Source organism: Hermetia illucens, chromosome 2, assembly GCF_905115235.1.
Source record: "Hermetia illucens chromosome 2, iHerIll2.2.curated.20191125, whole genome shotgun sequence".
Taxonomy (NCBI): domain Eukaryota; kingdom Metazoa; phylum Arthropoda; class Insecta; order Diptera; family Stratiomyidae; genus Hermetia; species Hermetia illucens.
The window spans coordinates 91,438,454-91,462,186 of NC_051850.1; the positions used below are offsets into that span (position 1 = coordinate 91,438,454).

The 23,733-nt window shown below is 39.5% G+C and overlaps 1 protein-coding gene across 1 annotated transcript in view; it reads left to right on the plus strand.

The window, feature by feature from the left end:
• LOC119648162 (sensory neuron membrane protein 2) overlaps positions 1–23,733 on the plus strand; it is a 208,885-nt gene that overhangs the window by 78,244 nt on the left and 106,908 nt on the right. Inside the window, 6 exon segments of the mRNA XM_038049738.1 lie at positions 15,601–15,758; positions 15,825–15,843; positions 15,845–15,973; positions 16,179–16,316; positions 22,477–22,737; positions 22,880–23,306. Coding sequence (XP_037905666.1) covers positions 15,601–15,758; positions 15,825–15,843; positions 15,845–15,973; positions 16,179–16,316; positions 22,477–22,737; positions 22,880–23,306 — 1,132 coding nt within the window.

Here is a 23,733-nt window from a genome sequence, read left to right on the forward strand (position 1 = left end):
GTTTTAAAAATGTCCATACAAAAACGAGAAGGCCCGCATAAATAAATATGATGTTGGTTGGTTCGCATGTTATGAAATGGCTTTCTTGGCAATAAATTGTGTACATTTGGTCAAAACAGCTTCCATGAAGGCCGTATGAGATTAATTTGTTCATCACAACTGTCCAGGGTGGAATGCGTACTACTTCAGATGAAGGAATTTTGAAGTTAAACTAGTATTCTAGTTTCGTGACGAAGATAAATTTCTACTTTGACTCAGCATGTGGAGATAAGATGAAGATTAATGGCATTCAGCTAAGAAAACGGCATAAGCAGCGTAACATGAATACATATTGAATAATTGTTGCAACAAAGACAGCTTTTTGCAAATGTCACCATGAACTGTATCTTCAAGATGAGTATTGTGTTGTGTTGATTTTCCAAATCATTTTCGCTTTCACTAATTGCTCACCTCGTGGGGAAAGTTTCTGCATTGTGACTGGTCGTCATTCTTACCCTTCTGATGAGCACGCGTTGCATCCTTCACCTTCACTCGACATGGCCTGATAATCATTGGAAGCATTTCCAAGTTCTGGTTGGTTTTCGCACTTACGGATTGAAATTTCATAGTACAGAACAAAGGAATTTTTATATTTTTGATGAAGTGATTGTATCTGTAATTGACAGCAAATTTGAATTTAACACGAATTGATATTTGGTCTCTGAAAATTTCAAATTTGCAAAGTAGAGAGCATGGTTTTCCTTAATGTCGTTTGTTTAAAGTTTTGTAGGAAATGAAAAAATTAAGGAAATTTTTATGGATTGACATCGACCATGCTTTCAAATTATAAATTTCTGAGGAAGCTACTTAAGATCAAAAGTACCGTATTAGCGGGAATATCGGTGTTAATGGCCACTGTGCCCAGAGGAGTCACCCAGCAAACTATATAAGGTGAAAGGTATTTCGGGGGGTTAAATATGATTCGGAACGTTAGGCAGATTACCTGGTATTCCTCCTGCGAAAAGTTTTGTAGTTGGTAGATCAAAGAAGCACACTAGCCACCGGAACACGAACATTTCTGAGTAGGCAACACAAATGCTAGCAAAAACAACAAAATTCGAAGTAAACTGAAGCAAACTACACGGAGAAGTGAAAGAAATTGTTTTAAACGACTGTATGAAGAAATTGATAGACATTATGGTTAAAAAATGAATTAATGTCATACAAAATCGAAGAAAATCGCAATCAAAAATTGTTCGTTAGATTTACGAAAAAAACAAAAATACAACTACTATTCGTTAAAATTTAAAAAATTGAAACCAAAATTAATAATTTCAAAACTAACAGAGTTGATTGATTTCATAAGGATGTTCAGTTCATAAGGATGTTAGTGTTCCATTGAACTCGATTCCCCCCGTCTAACAGAATATCCCGGATTAATTTATGTATCGCAGGATTTCCGGTAGTGGATGTGATGCTATCCGCTGCTGTTGCACTACATCAGTACCATAAATCTGATGTCTGATGCGTCCATAGACTTTCCATTCTTTCCACTTTCCCATTACAGGATGGGCACGTAACATCTTGGATAATTTCTATTCTGAACATATGCCCAGCTAGTGAACTATAGCCAGTCAGAATGCCCACAATACTTTTGCAAGTCTTTCTGCTTTTCGACAGGATAAACTTTGCAATATGTTTTTTAGTTCTGACAGGAAAAGTTTCGTGTCTCTAGAAGAATTAAGGTTTCGCCACCTATCATTATGACAAGCTTGTTCCCAGTTTTTGATTGCAGCATCAGCCAATGCTACCGATACCCCAATTACTGGTTCCGGTCCGGTTATGTGGGAAGTTGAAGCCTCTTTTGCTAAGGCACTCGAGATTTCATTTCCCTCTATACGACAATGACCAGGTACCTAAAATAATTCCACCGTATTGAATTTAGAAACAGAGTTCAATCCGTTTCTACATTTCTGAACTATTTTTGAAGTGATCATAGGACTACTCAACGCCCTCAATGCAGCTTGATTATCGCTACAGATTGCGATTCGCCTGTCCTTCAACCGCTCATCGGTCATCCAGGTCGCCGCCCCTAGGACCACATACACTTCAGCCTGAAAGACCGATGTGCATTGTCTCAAGGGAAACGCCTACTTCTCGTTTTATTGGAGAAGTAGACTCATGCTCCAGAACCATTTTCTGTTTTTGAGCCACCGGTGTAGAAGACGTCAGTATATACTGACACTCATTCTTCTGGTTCGTCCCAGTATTCTCCTCATTTCAAGATAAAATGATATCTTCTACCAAACAGATGTATGGCATTTCGAAAACTAGATTCAGTTTCCCTAGTAACTCTGACAATGCTGTGTGCCCACCGTAAATCTAATCGAATTAGTCTATGAGCTGTTCTAATTGTAGTGCTCTAAATAAACAAATCTGACGGCTGCAAATTGAGTAATGCATTCAAAGCTGCGCCGGATTTCGTACTCATAGCACCGGTCGTATCCAGATACACAATTACAGCGAAAACTCTTTTGTTTCACCTTGACCCAACACACCACGGATGTATAAGCGAACATCTGCCTAATGATAGCAACATATATCCGCATTACTACCTGAGGCCCAAGTCCCCATGTCGAGGCAAAGGTCCATCTACATAGCCCGTGAGCTGTGAGACCCCGTTTCATCCTCCACATGTTCCAAAGAAGCTTCTTATCTAAAATAACTCCCAGATATTTTACTTCTTTGGAGATTAGAAGGGTTGTACTCTGGAAAGCAAAGACAATTCAATTTCCTCCTTTCTGTAAATAATACCATCGTGGATTTCCTGAAAGACCATGCCTAAGACACAAACTGTCAACCAATCAACGGCTCGTTGTATATTTCTATACTCCATTCCGAGATCTCGACCAACAGCCTGCACAGCCACGTCATCCGCATAAACTTGAACGTGTATTGGTAGATTTTGCAGTTCGCATAGTAGTGAGTTGAGTGAGGTATGAAACCCTTGAGCCTTTTCCGTTGTCCTATATAAAACAAAATGTATCATCAACAAAACAAGAAATCTGATAGATTCCACATTGTCCTTGACTTGGATTAAACTGTTTATGCTTACTAATGAGATGTTCAAAAATTCTTTATACTGTATATTATACTGTGTTAAATTCTTATTTGATGGTAGTATATTTTTAAAGGTTTTATATAAAATAAAACGCTATTAAAATCGGTTTACTATCTGTCTACTTGTCACAAGTACTTTCATCAGAAAGGTTTACTCCTACTGATATTACATTTGGTTGGAAGGTGGGACCTGTGAATCTCCACGTCTGTAGCGAGTAACATCGTTCTACGTTGAGTCTAAGGGGGGTCCCATACATACGAAAGGAGGGTCTAAATGTTTTGCACCGTCACGTGCCGTATCAAATGAAAGGTCTCAATTACTTCTCAAAGCTGGTTCTGAAATTTATTGTAGGGGTTTGAAAGTGGTCACTTCTTTCACGACCCCCATTCGCATAAGTTACTCAATCTAAAAATAAGAAAAAGTCGCGAACCTACCATTATATGGTATTGAAGCCTCAAATTACCTTCATATAAAGTTAATAATAGTATTAGTGATAGTACATTGGTGTAATTTTTAATAATTGATTGCGAACCATGGAACTGCTGGATCTATCTTGGATTTCAATTTGAACTTTAAATGGTGCATTTTCAATATATTTTACTTGTTTCACTACGTGAAGAACAAAATTTATTTTTCAATTCCTCACACTGTACTACTACCATAAGCGCATGCATACCAATTTTGCCGTTATTTCCTTATCACATTCGCCCTAATAATTGAAATTTTATCTAATAGAAACATAATCCAAATTAATAATAAAATATTGGCGAAGAACAAATTAGTCCCCTGCCGGTAACCAATCAACAACTCAATTTGATCAAAGTTCATGGGATAATAAGATGAGAAGACTATAGGTTTCCTGATCCGTCGATTTATAATGCCCATTGAAGCAAGTATCTTTACGAAGGTAAACTCACATCTTTATTAATTATTCAAAGTTCCCAATCAAAGTAGCATGACTGTATGATTGTATTAATAAATTCCAATGAGGAAGCGATAATTACAAAATGATAAGAATAAAGATATGCGGGAAGTAATCGTTGATTTTATTATGTTTTCCTCATTATATGGTCAATTAGATAAAAAAAGCAAATGTCAGTACAGTACAATACAGTTAAACATTACTTTTATGGGGTAAGTTCTTTTAATTAAAATATATATAAACACATATTTATATATGATGCCCTTCTGAATTCAAATCTATTTTATCGTTCATGATACATAAATTAGAGAAACCATTTAATATTTCTCGGAAAATATCAAAGCCAATTAACTAGATGAAACCTAAAAGATAGTGAGTACCTCTAGCTTAACCAGTTTTTGTCCAATGATAAAACCAGAAAGCATAATCAATGATTCATCAATCCAATTAAATAGGCAGAAGTTTCATATTCACGATGAATATAAGCATTTTTGTTTGAAAGCATTAACCAACATACATGTTATATTATTTATCAAAAGGTTGTCAAGAAAGTTCTTACGGTGTTTGTTATTTTACCTTGAAGCGATCAGAGAAAGACCTTAATCGGGGCCAAACTGCATTTTCCAATACCAGAGAGAAAATCGCTTTCACCAAAGAAAAATTAAGTGTTCTTAAGCTAAAGATGCTATTGAGCGTTTTCCTTACCTCCCAGGCGTCCTTAATCTTCATCTTAGTTTCACCAACGCGCGTCATGTTTTGGCCACTTTCTACTGATTTTCAAATCTAATACGATTTTGGTTACGGTGTTTATACTGGCCTTAACTTTTGTGCATCTGCCCACCTTGTAAAGTACTTTACTTCAGGATATTGACCATTTTCGAATTTCTCAACGTCAAGAAGTCTTCTCAATTATATCTCCGCGTCTTTATACCTTCAGAGGTGTTCTCAACTTTTGACTACAGAGAAATTGCTGAAAAAGTGTTATAATCGTCTTTTAGAATGCAAAAACCTCTAACGACTAGTGTGTTCACATCAGTGAACATTAAAAAATAGCAAAAGAATAACATATAAGAGCTTATCAGGAAGCCCAATGCATACGTTTCTGGTGAAAGTGAATGACATGAAGGTCTCACTAAATTAATGAATTCAACAACGTAATTGGGCTGGCAGACGCATTCTGATTCATCCATTTGTAAAGTCAAATGATAGACTGGCAAGATAAATTAATTATTCTCTGCCGTCTGTTTTGCTAATTTATAAAATCAATAGACAATACAATTTAATAAGAATCCTGGAAGTAATTAATATCGGCCTTCAGAGAAAAGATGTCTCTGATTAGCTGGCGTTTGTCAAGCGAAAAAGCGATTAGCAAGTTTTTCCAAGTAATACATATATATGTGTGTGTGTTTGAAGTGGGGGAGAGGCAAAGGTTTTGAGTGCTCAGACCTTAGTGGTCCATTGTACTCGATTCCCCCGTCTAACAGAATGTCCCGGATCCGTCTAAGTATCGCAGGATTTCCGTTAGTGGATGTAATGCTATCCGCTGTAGTTGAAGCACATCAGCACCAAAAATTTGATGTCTGATGCGTCCATAGGAGGGGCACTCAAATAGAAAATGTTCCTCATTACAAGACACGTATCATCTGAATGTATACCTAGCTAGTCAGAATGCCCACAAAACTTATGCAACTTTCCCTTCTTTTTGACAGATTATGTTATCTGTCCTGTCTAGCAGCACTAAGGCTTCGCCACCTGTCATTATGGAAAGCTCGTTCCCAGTTTTTGATTGAAGAATCAGCCAATGCTACCGGCACCCCAATTGCTGGTTCTGGTGGTTCTGGTCCGGGTATGGGTGAAGTTGAATTCTCTTTTGCTAAGGCATCCGAGTTTTCATTCCCCTCTACACCACAATGACCAGCTACCTAGAATAATCCCACCGACTTGAAATCAATCGGTTTCTACATTCTCGAACGATTTTTGAAGTGATCAAAGTACTACTCAACGGCCTCAATGCAGCTTGACTATCGCTACATATTGCGATGCGCCTGCCCTTCAACCGCTGGTCAATTATCCAGGTTGCCGTCTTTAGGATCACATACACTTCAGCCTGAAAGACCGGTGTGTATTGTCCCAAAGGAAAAGCCTACTTCTCGTTCTTATTCAAGAGGTAAACTCCTGCTCCAAAAACCATTTTCTGTTTTTGAGCCATCGGTGTAGAAGACTTCAGTATATCCTGACACTCATTCTTCTGGTTTGTCCCAGTTTCCTCTTCGTATCAAGATAACATCATATCTTCTACCAAACAGATATATGGGAATCTGAGAATCGGAAGGCATTGCGAAAACTAGATTCAGTTTTCCCAATGATTTTTCCAATGATCCGTGCCCCCCACGTCCATTGTTGCCCCATGTGCTCTAAATAAAAAAATCCAAGGGCTGCAAATTGAGTAATGCATTCAGAGCTGCGCCGGATGTCGTGCCCATGGCCCCGGTGATACCTAGGCACACAGTTATTTGCAGTGTAGCTAGTTTACAGCGAAAACTCTTTTGTTTCAACTTAACTTACTACGGATGCATAAACGAACATCGACCTAATGATAGCATCATATTACATATTACATTACTACCTAAGGCCTAAGTTCCCATGTCTAGGCAAAGGTACATAGTCCGGAAGCTGTGACAGCTAGTTTCATCTTCACCGCTACATGTTTGTTCCAAAGAAGCTTCTTGTCTAGAATAACTCCGCCTCATCTCTGGAAGGCAAAGACCATTGAGTTTCCTCCTTTTCATAAATAATAACATTGTGATTTTATTTGGATTTACTTAAAGGTAATGTTTAAGACGCCAACTGTCAATCAAATCAACGGAGCGTTGTGTATTTCTACACTACATTTCGAGATCTTGACCAACAGCCAGCACACCCACGTCATCCGCATAAGCTTGAACGAGTATTAGCACCTTTTGCAGTTCGCGTAATAGTGAGTTGATCAGCATACTTCACAGAAGTAGCGATAGCACACCTCCTTGAGGGCAACCATTCGTCGCTTCCATTGTTAGGTAGTGATCAACATCTACTTCAGTACACAACAATCTCTGCGTTAGCATAGCGTAGATCTACTTCATTAGAGTTTCGTCAACACCATGTTCTCTGGCGGCATCACAGAGCTTTTGGAAGGGAATACAGTCAAAAGCCTCTTCAATGTTCACGAACACCCCATTGCTCCCCCTACAGCCTTAGCCTTCTTGCGAATGTGACACTCAACCAGTCTCTCCAGACATTTCAGCGAAAATGATGTTAGGCTGATTTGCCTGAAGTAGCCCAGATCAAGACATCCTGGTAAAATATTTCTTAGAAGTTGCTCTAAGTACTCTGTACCCTATTTTACCATCGATGTGTAGATGCCATCCATGCCAGGCGCTTTGAAGTGCTGAAATGATAGTATAGTAGCTTTATAGCAGCTCTCGCTTTTTCATTGGTAATGCCCCAATTCTCCTTGCAACACCTTCGTGTTGAAAGGTTTGCAGAAACCTCTTATATTCTCGCCTTGAATTTAGGCAGTCTTCATCTCTATTGCTTTTGCAAGCACTATTTAAAAGCCGTCTGGTTGATTTCCTAAGTTTCTACAGTTCTCGGTTTCACCATGGAACCGTTTTTCCGTTTTCGGTTTTTCGTCCAATCCGTTTTCCTAGGATTCCGTGTTTGTATTACAGGCTGTTCGCCTGCAATAGTTAGACTACATTCTAAGTTACGGTGATGTGAGGGTAAGACTTAATCTAGCATTCACCAGTTTCTAATCAACTCTAACAACTTTGAAATCGAGATTGTTAGGTCAATTACTTCACTTCTTCTTGGCCCCACGAACGTAGGGGCGCACCCTACGTTCGCGGTCACCAGACCAGCTGAAGTGATAAAATCAAAAAGCTTCTCTCTTCTAAGATTGCATTTGTTACTGCCCCAAAAAACATACTGAGCGTTCGCCTCACAACCTATTAAAAATTCAAGGCCCCTTGATTCCACATACACCACCAGATCCCTTGGTTCTTGCGTCGGCCGAGGGCAGAAAGAATCATAGGGTAAGTAAGCGGGGGCAACTATGACGTTTCTCCTCTTACCATTAACCTGGTATTGTAAGTTGGCCGCAACAAGGTACTGGGAACAGAATTGTCTCAGCATAATAACAATTTTGACATCAGAACGCAAGCCTTCGGTCTCGAGCATCTTTCATCGAAGAAGATTCTAGTCCCCTTGGCTGATTCAATACCGCAGATTCTGTTAAAACGAACCCATGGCTCTTGAACCAGAAATATATAAGGACAGTCCTGGAACTTTGCCAGCTTTGCCGCAGTAGATGGGAAGAAGCTTTGGTATGCTGCAGGTTAAGTTGACTAACTCTTATGTTTGTAGCCATAAGTGCAGACTAATATGAAAACCGTCGCTAACTGAAAAGTCTGCTGCGTTCAGTGTGGATCTCACCGGGGTTACCAGCTTGTTCTCACCTTCCGCCGAAATTTCCGCTTTCTTGGGTCGGATTTCTGTGGATATCGCCACATTTGGTGGTGTAGCAACGTCCATGTCTTCATTCCCAGGAAACTTCACCTTCTTTCGCAGTGCCTTCCGTTGTCGTCGGCTAAAAGCCCTCCCAGATTGGCGGATTCCGGGCTGCATTGATCTGTTTTCATATACCGGTGTTAGACTAGCTGCGTTCACGTTGCCAGCTTCCCTTTCTTCCATTTTTCCGGGTACAGGTGAAGGAGAAGGTTCTGAGAAGCAAGCTTGTAGTCCCTTCTTCTTTGCGGCTAAACTTTCCTTCTGCCAAGCCTTCCTCCTCCGTATTTTAGAAGAGTTAGGCAACAGTGTCATCGACAGGCCGCCGTAGTCAGATTTCCAATTCCTCTCATTAAGGGAGTTGCTCTACTATTCTTTTTGGGTGACCCCGCCGTAGACACCCGGTGTAGGTTTTCCACTGAAGTGGAGAGCCTGTTTTCCACAGATTTCTCCATGGGGAACATGAATTAAGTGAGGTCTCCAAAATGATTTCTCAAAGTCGCGGCTGGATTCGAAGTCTGTGACTTCTTACCACTTGCAGAGTTATAACCCTTAGTCTAGTAGTAAACTACCCCAAGCTCCCCCACCATGACAAGGTGGTGTCCGAGGGGGAGCGCAATATACATGGTATACATATACCCTACCCAAAATATCGTCCCGCCTTAATTATGTACATTTACTAGAGAGGTAGTCTTGTCTGCATAATTTATCTTACCGTCCATGGTGGAACTCGGATTTTGCGAAACAGAGGAAAACGACAAGCAAGAGTGGAGAGCACAAGCATTTGTGAACAATCTAGCCGTAATAATAATCGGCGAATTCGTGGTAACAGTATGCTATTGCCTGTTTTTGTTTTTTTGTTTTTTAAAATCATTTTTATTTTTAAGAAATAGGTAACAATAGTATATGGATTGGAAAAATGAACAATAAAAAACAATCTTTTAAAATAACAAAAATAACTTAAATCTAATGGCCACTGTGGGCTCTCAAAATTTTTGAATAACGATTTACAGACAGAGAAGAGAAACAGTAAGAAATGAAAATCTAATTTTACAATAAGTTGTCGGGAAATGGTCAAAAACCCGACAGAATTCACTTGGCCTTAGTGGCAAATAAAGAAATATAAAAAGTAATAATAAATATTTAATCGCTTCAAAAGACACTTTTAACTTAAATTATTGTTCTTAAAACTATCATAATTATAGATTTTATATTACACATTTTTTCTTTTTTTTTAAAATAACATCCATACAAAAAAAAACAAAGAATAATAACGTATGTATTTATAAGTTACAACTGGAGACAAAATCAGCACCCGTTCAATGTATACATATTTACAAAGCCCCACCAAGAAACAAATAGCAGGACTGAGCACGGCCACCGCTAACCGGCATCCCGCAGCCACCAGTACCAAGATTTCTCTTTTTCATCCCGCTTAATGTCAATTGCTCTCGCTCTGGAGTATCTCCAGTCGAATCCCGGAGCCCCCACTGTCAAATTCGGGGGGTATTCTATCCTTTTGTCCGTGGCCCGCCTATGTATATGATACATAACCGGATCACCGGCAGAATCAAGAATTAGATCATTCCTGTCAAGATACACGAACGCTTCGGGAGGAATGAAGCCTGTCGTGAGAGTTTTCTCGAAATACCCGTCATTTGGGTAGAACGGCTGCGAAACCCAAGGGTTTTCACCATGCGAAGCAGATCGCACTATATGATTCCGAATCAATCTGACGATAACTGTATCGATTCTTGGCACAGCAGCAGCTGCATACATCACTTCATTAGTTACATAGTGCTCATAGTTTGACGAAGCAGTCCTATTAAGCCCCGTGCAAGCACGCAGACATTTCCTTTCAAAGATCCTTATTTTCTCCATTTGGCTATCACTCAAATTAAACCAGATAGCACACCCGTAGGTAAGCACCGGTCTAACTAAAGTAAGATAGCAAATAATCTTAACCTTCCGGCTAAGATGTGGAGCATAAAAGAGTCTTCGAAGAGACATGAATGCCTTGCGAGCGCTTTCTAGCGCGACTTTAACGTGCTCGTTAAATTGGAGACGCTCGTCAAGACGCACACCCAGGTATCTAACGCACTTCTTATGAGGAATGCGCTCTGAACTATCCTCGTTCGCGACAATGTGGAAATCTCTCCAATTCCTTTTCAAGTTCCTACTGGCATACGCCAAGGAATTTCGAAACAGAATCGTTTCACACTTTTGCGCATTGATTTTCATCCGCCAACTGTTCGTGAAGAACTTAATATCATTGAACATCTTCTGAAGTTCAACTTGCACCTCAGTTACCTTCTTGTGCGCCGTGTAGGCTATCAGATCGTCAGCAAAGGCAACCAACGACCTTTTAGGAGATTTATTAAAATCGAAAGAATTGAGCAATTCGCCGGCAAATACCGCAAAAAGTGTAGGCGCAGTCACTGTCCCTTGCTGTAATCCATTCAGAACATGAAATTCTCTGTTAGTAGTGAGATTTCCGTCCGTAATAACAAAGCACTTGCCATACAGCATACTACACATCATCGCTACGAGGTGACTGGGAAACTCATTCTTCAGGAGCCTGAAAATCAGTCCATCCAACCAGACGGTATCAAAGGCTTTCTCCATGTCTATAAGGCAAGCGCCTACGCACTCACCATTGTTGATCCGCCAGCAAATATCAGACGTTACCTTCGTTATTGCATGTATTGTCGAATGTCCAGATCGAAATCCAAATTGCACGTTCGGCAATAATTCCTTCTTCTTGATATGCCCGTTCAAGGCTTTCAATACCAAAACCTCAAACACCTTGCTGATATGCTATTGCCTGAGTGCAATACTCCATGTACTGTTGGTATCTCCATAATGGATTCATGGTGAACGCTAAGAAGACTGGACTAGTTAGGTTCACTAAGAACTTCAGGTGGAGCAGCTCCACGCTATCCACTTAGCAGGGGCGGAAATGCAGCTGATACAAACAGTAAAAATATTTAGGAGGACGCTGCAGGACTACGATAGGTAAGGCCTGGTGACTTTCACAAACAACGATTTATTGGATGTATACATCCATAACAAAACCCATTTTGATGTATGCATGCGTCGTCTGGTGGCCGAGACTAAACTTTACTAATAGCAAGAAGCTGCTGACGTAGATACATCGAAGCTATCATTTTTTTCCTCTCCATTGGCGAGAGTTCTAAGTGCTTGGAGCTGTGGCATCATTAAGATTCCGAAAAGAGCACTCGTTCTTTGTACAACAATTGAAGCAGGCCTCGCCTTTATTTTCTGTTGAAGCTTTGCAATGTCAAATCCTATGTATTTCACTAGTTATATATGTGTCCAATCGAAATCTTTGTTCACCAAAAATTAAAAATTGAAGGTGATATTGGTTAGGCGAAGGAACCTTTCCAAATGAAACGGTTATGTAGCTGCTATTTGCTTTTGGGTTGTTTGTGAATCCTTTTATCAGAATTTTAATTTACTTCATTGTCCCGCTCAAAGAAAATCCCAAAACACTCTTATTAATTAGGCTAATGCAGTGACCTATAAACACTTAAAGAGGTCGTTGTAGTTCCGCTACTATTTCGGCCACAAGGGTTGTGTCAAAAACCATTCTGACTCCGCTAAACATCCTAGAGCATCTACACGGTTGTTTCACCAGAGCCGGTTTTATACCAGGCAGCTTGATTAGAATCGAAAACCAATTAAACTTATTATCACGAGTACATGCATTCATGCAGTCTATGAAACTTTGTTAAGGAACGCCAGTCATCCCAGGTTTGCGCCAATTTTCGCTGTTATCAACCAACCATCAACGGGACTGAAAATTTTCCTGTGGGGGGTCAAGAATTCGTTGAAAGATTCTTCTTTTGAATGTGCTGATCTTCTTGCTAAGAACCTAAATATATGAGGAATACATGAGGACTGGCAAAATCATTGTCTTGTAGAGTAAGAACTCTGGTATTTAAACTAAAACTGTACATGGCCATGGGAGAATTCGGTATCCCGATCAAATTGATGAGACTATTAGGTTGACCCTGACCAATGTGCAAGGCCACATAAAAGCACCAGAATCACTCTCGAGAACTTTCACCAGCATCAACGATCTAAGAGGGGATGCCTAATTATGGATCGCTTTTGACCAAGTCCACCCAATTACTGGCTTATGTCGACGATATCGATACCATAAGAAGAACAAGCAGAGATGTACAAACTGCTTTTATCCAGAACGAGCACATTAATGAAGGCGGGACGAAATAGATGATAGCGACATCAGCACCAAAAACCAATCAGCTTCAAATGTTACTGGTCAACTGAAAACAATAAAGAGAGGAGATTATAACTTTTAAACAGTTAATAGTTTCTAAGATCTAGGATTGAAAATTTCAATCTGTAACAGCTACGATGATGAAATCCGCGCACAGCTGTTGGTAGCCAGCGGAGCCTATTTCATCTTACAAAAACTGTTCATGTATTCCTCGGAGAGTTGGGTTTTAACAACAAAACAAAACCCACCCGAGGTAAATTACTCTAATAGAGACGTGAAGTCTCAAGGCAGAGTGATACCACCGAGAATTCCAATCCTAGGGCCAATACCAAATCAGCAACAGATCAGATTTTCTCTCTGCGGCACCTTTCTCTTCATGTCTACCCAACTACTGACCTACGCTAACCACGTCAAAATTCAAAGAACGAACAGCATCGAATCGCACTGGTCCAACGAAAACAATCAAATAGGGCTCCTATTGGGACTTTGGGATCGTCGAAAATTTTTCCTATCTAGGGTCGAAAAACACAACCTATAACAGCTTTGACGATTAAATCCGCGCACGGTTGTTGGCAGCCAACAGAGCCTATTTCATATTTAAAAAAACTGTTTCGCTCGAAACATCTCACCATAGGGTCAAAGCTCTTACTGTACAAGACTATGATCTTGCCAGTCCTTATGTATTCCTCGGAAAACTGGGTTCTTAGCAAAAAAAATTGCGAACTCTTGGCCGTGTTCGAGAGAAGAATCCTCCGAAGGATGAACAATTCCGTAGCTTACATAACGACGAAATCTATTAGCGATGCCATGACTGTCAGTTTCTGCATAAAAACCGGCTTAACAAGTTGCAGTGGGCGGTCACTTAATCCCTATGGATGAGGATGATCTAGCGCGCAAAGTCTATAAGAGCAATGTCTATGGTAGAAAAAGAAGACGAAGCCTGCCTGAGATGGAGCGATGGTGTAGGTCAGGACGCCAGACAGCTTTTAAGGATATCGAATTGGTGGACCTCGACATAAAACCGAGATGTCTGGAGTTCCTCATTAAGGCAGACCTAGACTGAATACCGGTTGTTGGGCCGTTGATTCCTTTCTAAAAATAAAACAGCAAATAGAACTTTCAGCTTTAGCTCCAGACAATAAAAAAAAACTTAGATTAGATTAGATATCGTCTATTTAAATTTATAACATTTAAGTATTTGTATTTATATTTATAGTTTCATTATCGTAGAACGAAATTCCTCCTTGTCTTCTTATATATATTTTTTTCTTAATACTCTCTTTACGTTTATTTAAATGTATCTTCTCAGCTAAAAGCGTACTACCTTTCATTTTTTTTTTGGGGGTATTTATTTTTTAATATTCCTTATTTAAGGCGCTCATATCCATCATAGATACAAATTTACAATAACTGTGGCCGGAAACTGAACGCAGAACGAGTATATAAACCGATTTGCGCATTTTGTGGCTTCTTCCAAAATCTACAAATTTTTTTGCCAATTTTTTCCTCTGATTCGACATGGCTAATCATTAGATATCTATCGAGGTGGTCAGAAAACTAAGGAATGGAAATCAACGCGAGCACCTCTTTTGTGATAATAGGAAAAGCAAATATATAAGGAACATAGTCCCATTCTTTCAGGGCAATTAAGCCCAAATTCTTAGATATACAAGAATGATTATAATAAACTACAAAATTAGAAATTATTATTTATAAATTTAAGCTGAAAATCGGCATGGATAACCGGATAGACAGAATATATCCTCAAAGCTAACATATCAAAATTCGCTCTATTATACGCTAAATTGATTCTCGATGGAAGTCATGATATCATTGTAAATAACTTCAGTTGGAAATACACGCACCACGTAGCATTGATTCTGTAACGGTTACCTTAAATTTAGTGTAAAATTCTTTACTCGAAATACTCAAACCTCTGAAGAATTTTTAGCCCCTTAGCCTATATAAAGACAAAATTTATGAGCATCACTATCACCGTTTGGTTGTGGACAAAATCGGGCTCCATAGATTACAGTAGGCGGATAACTTAGCCCGTTTGTGTAAAGATACCAGCTCCACTTGAGAATCGAGGTGGTTGAGGTCAAACCGTTAGTCTGCAAGGAACTCATCTGAAGTGGAGGTTTCCACCAAGCCCTGCAGGGGGCTATCTGGTATCATAGGAACCAAAATGTCCCTTTCAAAGCATATACGCCAGGAGAATTCCTTGTTTCGGCCCAGTTATTTGCGGTTGCCTCCTGGTACTAGTGTTCACGGTGATTGGGGTTGCGCTGATATCATCATCAAAATACAAGCAATTTTAATTACTCTTGTTGCTTGTGAAATAAGTAGTATTTACACACAGTGCAGTAGTATGTTATCACATCCAACTTTATTACACTCACAATTCCACCTACCTAAAACAATATAAAAACAAAGACTTAAATATGGTGCATGCGTCCCTCCATTGTTATTAAAATCACAGTAAGTCGACAAAAAATTTTGTATTATTAATTATTTTTATTCAAAACGTCGCATAATGAGAGGATTGCTTTGAATGAATCTGATATGATGAAACTCGTAAACTAAGAATTTTCTTGTTCGATATTCATTCGCTTCCATTCGCCAATGTTTTTTTCATTCCACCAATCCATCGCCGGACGTAGGTTTGTCTTGAATTAGTATTCTTTCGGCCGAAGATATTTTCCATAATCAATTCAGTCAAGTACATAAAATTTATGTTGCTAATCGTTACTTTTCATGTTTTTTCAGAGCGTTATCATCAAACAAGGGACACCACAATATGAAAGATTCCTAGCTCTCCCGCAACCGCTATTATTTAAGGTCTACATATTTAATATTACAAACCCACAGAAAGTACAAGAAGGTGAACTGCCAATAGTAAAAGAGGTTGGACCCTATGTATATAAGTGAGTAAAAGATCTTAGATTGTCACGTTTATATAATACTTTACAAATTATGTTCACACAAAACAGGCAATTTAGAAAAAAAAACTGTTAAAGAATTTTCTGACGATGGAACGTCGGTAACATACACACAGCAACAGTTTTACGAGTTCGACGGGAAAGCATCACAACCCCTTGTTGAAAGCGACCGTATTGTTGCCCTAAATATGCAAATGAATGTAAGAACTTATGCAATTTCCTTAATTTTGAATTTGAATTATTAGAATTTTTTGTCGTATCAAAAGTTCACTTTTTACCCAATTGCAAGTTAGTTATGAACCAGCTATCATAGATACAATAGAATACATGCTCTAGATATTAAATATCACGATGTCCTCAGAAAATTAGTGTAAGTTGTAATCGTTTTTATTGCACTTTTTGCAGGCATTTTTACAAGTCTTTGAACGAGAGTTAACAGATATCTTTAGAAACTTTTTAACGAAATTCAATAGAACACTTGATCGCACACCTATTGTCCGAATACTTAAGCGACTTCTGGATAGGATACGTGGGAAACGTAAAGTAATTTTGTGATAATAAATTGCGTTCAAAGTATTGTTTTGCGGATAAAGCATGCATACCGCTTGCGCTTATACTATGTATCTTGGGGCGAAAGGTGCAAAGGTTGAATCTGCATGCATTCTGCTAATGTATTGATGTTTGGATCCCTAGTAGAGTTAACAATTCTTGTAACGAATAAGCCCTACTTTGATCACGAATTCTTTGTTCCACTAACTGGAATAAAGTGTCATTGTTTTTTTTTTAGTAATTTAAACTCCACCATTTCTACGAAGTGACTCTAGGTAATTTTTACGTTAAAAACATAAGGATAGATATTTTTTAATAACCGTATTTTTGGTAAATGCTTCGGGTAGCGAACTTGCTCAACTAGATTGTACAGATCAGAAATTAAGATTTCGGGACTTCATAGTTGACTTCTCCTATATGAAAGCTGAGTTCTTGTGAAACTTCGAAGTGATTATGTAATTGGGAGAGTATAGCTTTGGAGAAATAATGAGTTACATTCGCTTCTATGCTTCTAACAAGTGGTGTATCAAATAAAATTTACATTACCATGCGGAATTAAGGTATATAAGGAACATCAGCGCGATGATTGTAGGAGTAGAGTGCTAGCGTCTCAATATCGTTGCCCTGGGTTTCAACCCCAGTCATCGTAGAAGTTTGTGTTCGTCTCTGTGCTTGCTTCGCTACTATGAGCTTATCACTTTCACAAAAAAGAGGTAGTGCCGACTCTTGTGGCCTGTTGTGCTTTACTTGAGTCAAATAACAGAGAAAAAAAAATATAATTCCAACTATGCCTATCCTTGAACTGAGAACAATAGGGGCAGCGGAGCACTTGCAAATTCACACATTTTTTTGCTTCTTTCTGTTTTGAGTTCGACTATAAATGACTAATTGACAATCTAAGTGCAAAATTTTTTTTTTAACTCCCTGACTGCTTTTCTGATCTGACTCCTTTTCTGGCCTGATATCGAAAAACAATTTTCGCTGTTTCCTGACTCACCTGACCTCCATCTTGAAGACAGTGCTTCATCATTCAACTGTTTTAAGTTTATATTATTTGTTACATGTTACATTGTCTTTTCGTCCTATTTTACTGTTTAATCCAATTTTATTCGAATTTTGACATACATAATGTCTTAATTTTCTAATAAAAAATGAACCTCTGTTTCACCCTTACCCAATTAGTGAGAGTAACCGTTCTGGAAATGTGAACCAAAAAATGAAAAAAGACAGAATTTCGGAAAATAAACTAAATTGAAATTACGTATTACTTTTCGTAACATTCTGGTTGATATCTTTACAGCAGCATAACTTATTTTAGAAAGAACCCCTTTTAAAGGGCTTATGCGGTCTTTTGTGTAAACACAAAACCTTAAAATATGTTTACGGTATCTCTTTCTGTTACAAGCATTTTTCTCGGAGACGGTTTTAGCGATTGATAGCGATATAGAAAGGTAGGATGCAGAAAGGTGGGAACTGTGAACGCTCACGCATATAGTGAGTAACATCCTTTGTGGCATCTCCTGTCATCACGACTCTGGAAAATGGAGAGTAGCAAACGATATCACACTCTCAGATCACAGACGCATTGATTTCGTACTGGCCATGGATCCACCTCCACGCACTCCATTTCGGAATCCGCGGAAGACAGATTTGATGATGTATAAAATAGAATTGAGCGTCCCGGTCACGATCCCTGGGAAGCGCATCAAATCCATTGCTGGGATTGAGAAGACAACCCAGATGATCACAAGTAGCATGAGAGAAGCTTTCGAAGAAAACTGTCCACTCAAAATGCCAAAGAAGGGTAAAATACCATGGTGGAACTCGGATTTGGCAAAACAGAGGAGAACGACAAGGATGCTCCTCAATCGTGCTCTGAAGTGTGAATCAGTCGCTAGCTGGAATCGCTATAAAGAGACACAGAAGGGTCTAAAGAAGAGCATAAGATCGGCTAAACGATCGAAGCGAAGAGACTAACTCTCTTGAGCCAACTTCAAAGCTGAAGCGGATTCTGGTCAAAGAACGTAGCCGCCAGAAACTGGGTTATTTACGTTTACAGAACGGGAGGTACATAGAAAGCGATGAAGAAACGGCAAACCATTAGCTTGAAGTGTACTTCCCAGGCAGCATCCTAAATCTAATCTCGGGGCCAACAGGTGCATACGGCCCTCAACCGAGAGACTGGAGTCTGGCATGCAGAGTAGTATCACTGGAGCGAGTGAAATGGGCACTTAACTCGTTCCATAGATACAAGTCTGCAGGTCTGGATGGCATCATTCCTGTGCTAGTAATCGAGGGAACGAATGCCCTGGGTCTACATATTCAGAATATATATCGCGCATGCCTAGCACACGCTTATATTCCAATTAAATGGCATACTGTGAAGGTGTTATTCATCCCCACACCAGGGAAACCCACCTACACAGACGCAAAAAGTTTCCGGCCGATCAGTCTAACGTCCTTTCTGCTAAAAGGACTAGAAAGACTAGTAGATCGATTCATAAGGGATACACACATTCTTAAGTGGCCATTTCACCATAGGCAACACGCCTACCAGAAAGACGAATCCACGGAGACAGCACTCCATGAACTTACGGCAAAAATTTAAAAGGTGATGTTCGACAAAGAATACGCCTTAAGCGCATTCATGGACATCGAAGGTGCCTTTAATTATGCCTCATTCGCGGCAATTTGTGATGCGGCAAGTCAGCATGGAATCGAACCGCTGCTAATCAGTTGGATCCTTCACATGCTAGAGTGGAGAAAAATCCACATATCGGTTGGCCAGAAGTCTTTTGAAGCAGGATGCCTCAGGGGCTGCCCACAAAGAGGGGTTCTCTCTCTACTATTATGGCTCTTGGACAAAAAAGTCTTCGCGCAAGCATTTGCGGGCGACGTAGCCGTAATAATTACCGGCAAGTATGTGACACAGTATGTGACCGCTTGCATGCAACGCTGCAAGAAATCCACAGTTGGTGCCTCCGCAATGGGCTCACGGTAAACGCTAGGAAGACTGGACTAGTTATGTTCAGTAGGAACATCAGGTGCGGCTGGTATACGGCGGAAATCCAGCTGGCACAAACAGTCAAGTACTTAGGAGTACATTTCGCCTCCAAGTTAACGTGGAAGCACCATATCCAGGAACAATATCAGAAATCCTGCAGATTGCTCTGGTGCTGTAGGAACCCGATAGGTAATACCTGGGGACTTTCACGAAAACGGATATACTGGATGTATACATCCATAATAAAACCCATTTTGATGTATGCATGCATCTTCTGGTGGCCAAGACTGAACTTTGCTAACAGCAGGAAGCTGCTAACGCAGATTCAGAGACCTGGTTGCCTAAGTATTACTGGATCAATGAGTACTACCCCGACTGAGGCACTTGAAGCTATCCTAAATTGACCTTCCATTCACTTGGAGGTGGAACGGAAAGCATTCAACGGCGCATATAGGCTTGATACGATTGGGATGTGGAAATTCCGTCAAAAATATCCGGTAGCCCTGATACCGACCGATCATATGGTTTCCAGATTCGTCTTTCAAAAGACATACACTGTCGTAATCACCGAAAGAGAAGAATGGTCGACAAATGGCCATGAGTCTTTATAGATTACAAACTTAACAATCTTCACCGAGGGGTCAGTCATGGAGGGTGGATCGGGGGTAGGGGTGTTCTCGGAGAATCCGATCCGGCGAAAATCCTTGTGAAAGAGCCTAGGGCCACTAGAGCCTGTTCAAATAAAGTTAATAATAACACATTACTATCATTTTTAATTATGGGCAGGAAAGCCCCCCTTAAATTCATCCTAGAATCAGAAATTTTGCAGCAATATAGGCTACAGCATAGAGCATAATTCCACCAAATTTGGTGAAAATCGCGCTATTACTAACAAAGTTATAATCGGTCAAAACTGTCGCTTCTGTGCAAATTCAAGATTTTGAATGTCAATATCACTTGAAAGTGGATATTTTCACATAATATATGCATATATTACGTGCTACGTATTAATGGGACAAATGCACGCTCAAATCTCTTTATAAAAGAAATACACAAAAAGGTCTAGCTTCCGGTTTTCCGACTTGTTTTATCTGTATTCCTTGTCAGGGCTGTGCCCACAATGCAATTCAAACGATGCTTCGAATTCTGTAGCTCTTAAATTTGATACTTGCAATTTGGTTTCCGCGTCAGGAACGGGGCCCCTGGATTTGCTCTGTGCGCAATCTTCGTTACCAATCAAAGTTGAGGAGAATCTCTTCATTTGAGACAGCAAGGAAATGGTTATATCCTATTTCAACAGTATCTGAAGTTGATCATTGGGCTAGTGCGTGTGGGTCATGGGAGGAGGCGAGTAGCTCATGTATCATCATTTCTCTCAGTGCCGTAATGCAAGGCGAGCACAAATCATCCCTGATAAGGATCCCCCAAGATTTTTCACCGAGCTCAACCAATTCCGTACCTAGTGTGCTGGTCGGATTGTACTTAAACAAAACGGTCAAAATATCGCTCATTTACTTTTTTCGGCATTTACAACAGCTCCTGTAGAAAGGGGAAAAATCTCTGGTCACGAGGGTAATAACGGAGAATATCTCATACATAGTACTCGGCAATGTAACACTTCTTTAACTGCTAGAATGGAGGACTCCCTACATAAGAAAGGCATGAAACAGACAGACAGCCGGAAATAAGATTTCTCACTTTATCTCGACAAAATGCGCATCGAAATTTATATGGCTTCATGCGAATCAGTAGTGCGGTTGCTCCTTACACTACTAGAGCGCTCAACTTTTTCGATTTTTGCTAACTTGCTTTTTCTGTCTGTTAAGTCGTTTCTCCATTTGACGGGGTGCATGGTAAGTCTAGGTGTATTGAGATAGTTGCATTTCCCGGTATGCAGTATTCTTCCGTTTTGTTACCAGCTTACAAATCGTTGTCGTACCAGTCTTTCCAGCTTTTGTTGCGATGGGGGTCAAATATGTTTTTGGCCGTATTGAAGTGGATGTTATTGATAATTTTATGTAAGCCATGGCAATTACAGGTCCCGTCCGCACGGGGGTAAAATCTCGAAGTATTTTTTCGATATTATACCTCCTCTGAGATTATTACTTGCACAACGTTGAGTGTCATGATTTTGAAAGTGAAGCACAGTCTGACTGTGTGGATACCTTATACTCCACTACGGAGTGGCCAGGAAATACTAATACTTAGTTCAGGCTTCCAGGATTCATTCTTCTGTCTCCTAGAAGGTCTACTTCTCAGACTGCAAGGTGGATATTTCAAAATATTCGTCGTAAGCGCAGCATGCATACCCCGTACGATGTCTATCCTATTTTCATCCTGAGATGTTTTAACGTAACAGGGAAGTTCAGACTAATGCTAACTCTTCCGTCCTCTTCCCTCAAGAAAACTTAGGACTGGCTACGACCAGGATCCTAATTTTCTAATTTAAACATTGCTCTGTTTTTGGAAGGAAAATATTGCCAAATCAATAATTTTTATTAAATTTCCCTATAATACAGAAAAACTAAACTTTTTGGAGTTGTGTCTCGTCCACACACACTTTTAATCAACGTCAGGATGATATTGAATATTTATATCGGATAGCTAAATTTAACATGTTGTTTGTCAAAAAAAAGAGTTAACCTGAATACTTTCATTAAAGGTGAATTAAAACAAAGCCCAAGATTACAAGGCCTTGATAACCAAAACGCGCTGCACACTTGATACTGCTATGTAAATACACTCATAAATCTCCAACGTTGCACTTCTAAACTCTATCAAAGAGTAGCCTACTCGTAATAGAAAAAAATCCTGACCAGCAATCTTAACAACCTTTTAACAATTAAACGAAGGCCACAAACGGCCTAAAAATGCATGCAAATGTTTAGTTTTTAATCGGTCAAAGACTTGCTGTTTTTAAGCCTGGAGCTGTTTTTTGCATCAACGCATTTTTTCATTTCCATTCTTCTAACATCAACATCTCATCATCCTATTATTTACGTGATCGCTAGTAACTCATTTCGTTCGTTATTATTTATGAGTTGCTAATCGCATGCTTTTCAACACGCCGCCAATGATCGCTAATTGATTTCTGCTTTTTTACTGGGATCTGGACTAACATACTAACCAAGAATCCACTGTAATCTTTAGTCTGTCCTGCAGATTGCCGAAAATGATCCTGGCTTGAATCTGTTGATGGCTCAAATTAATGCTAATTTGAATGGCGTATTCAATAGTCCGACCTCAATGTTCGTCTCAACCACTGTGCGTGAATATCTTTTCGAAGGTGTGCGATTCTGTATCAATCCAACAGGACTAGCCCGTGCCATATGCAAACAGATCAGGGATAAAGGGACCAAAACGATCAGGGCGTTAGACGACGGAAGTTTGGCGTTCTCATTTTTCAATCACGTACGTACAGAAGTAACTGAGACCACTTAGAATTGCTAACTAATAACTCTTGCTTGACTCTAGCTCTTGAACTAGACTCAAAACAGCAAGAGCTGAGTACCACATTGTAACCACCATAACAATTTGTATATCGATTTTTCAGAAAAACCGAACTACCGATGGTGTCTACGAAGTGCACACAGGTCTCAGAGATCCGGAAAAGGTACTGGAAATCGAAAAATATGATGAATTGGATTCTCTTCATGTTTGGCTCAACTCGTCCACCGGTTACCCGTCCGTCTGCAATATGATAAACGGCACTGACGCGTCCGCGTATCCCCCATTCCGTCGACCTGGTGATTCAATGTATATTTTTAGTGCTGATATTTGTCGGTCGGTCGAATTGTATTACCAACGAGAAACTAAATACAAAGGAATCCCGGGATTTCGTTATGTCACTCGTGGCTTTTTAAATGAAATCGGTCCAGAATATGCAAACGAGTGCTTTTGTGTAGACCGGTTAGTGAACGTTACCAAAAAGAAGAATGGTTGTTTGTACTCGGGAGCATTGGATTTAAGCGAATGTATAGGTGAGTTTTGTATTCATACTCTATATATATATCTAAATCTACTTGCCACGAAATTCCTTAAAATATACAAAGCAGGGCATCACATTATATTAATCAGATACAACAGCTTTTATAGTCGTCTTTCCAACTTCATAGTTTGTTAGTTTATTATATAATAGAAAAACAACAACAAACAAATAGAAAAACAAAGAAGATACGATGACCTTCTGAACAATTACCTGATTAAATAACCCCTACTACCAGTAACCATTTACTCGCATACCTAATGGTGAAATCTTTTCAAAAGTCTTCGAAAGAAATTAAATTCTTCTTTATGGTTTAGAATACTGATTTAGTAGATTGACTTTAGCTTATAGGATTTTTTTGTCTCCTTATTGAAATTGACTATACGAGTCTTCAGTATTACAGTATTACGTCGTGGTACTGG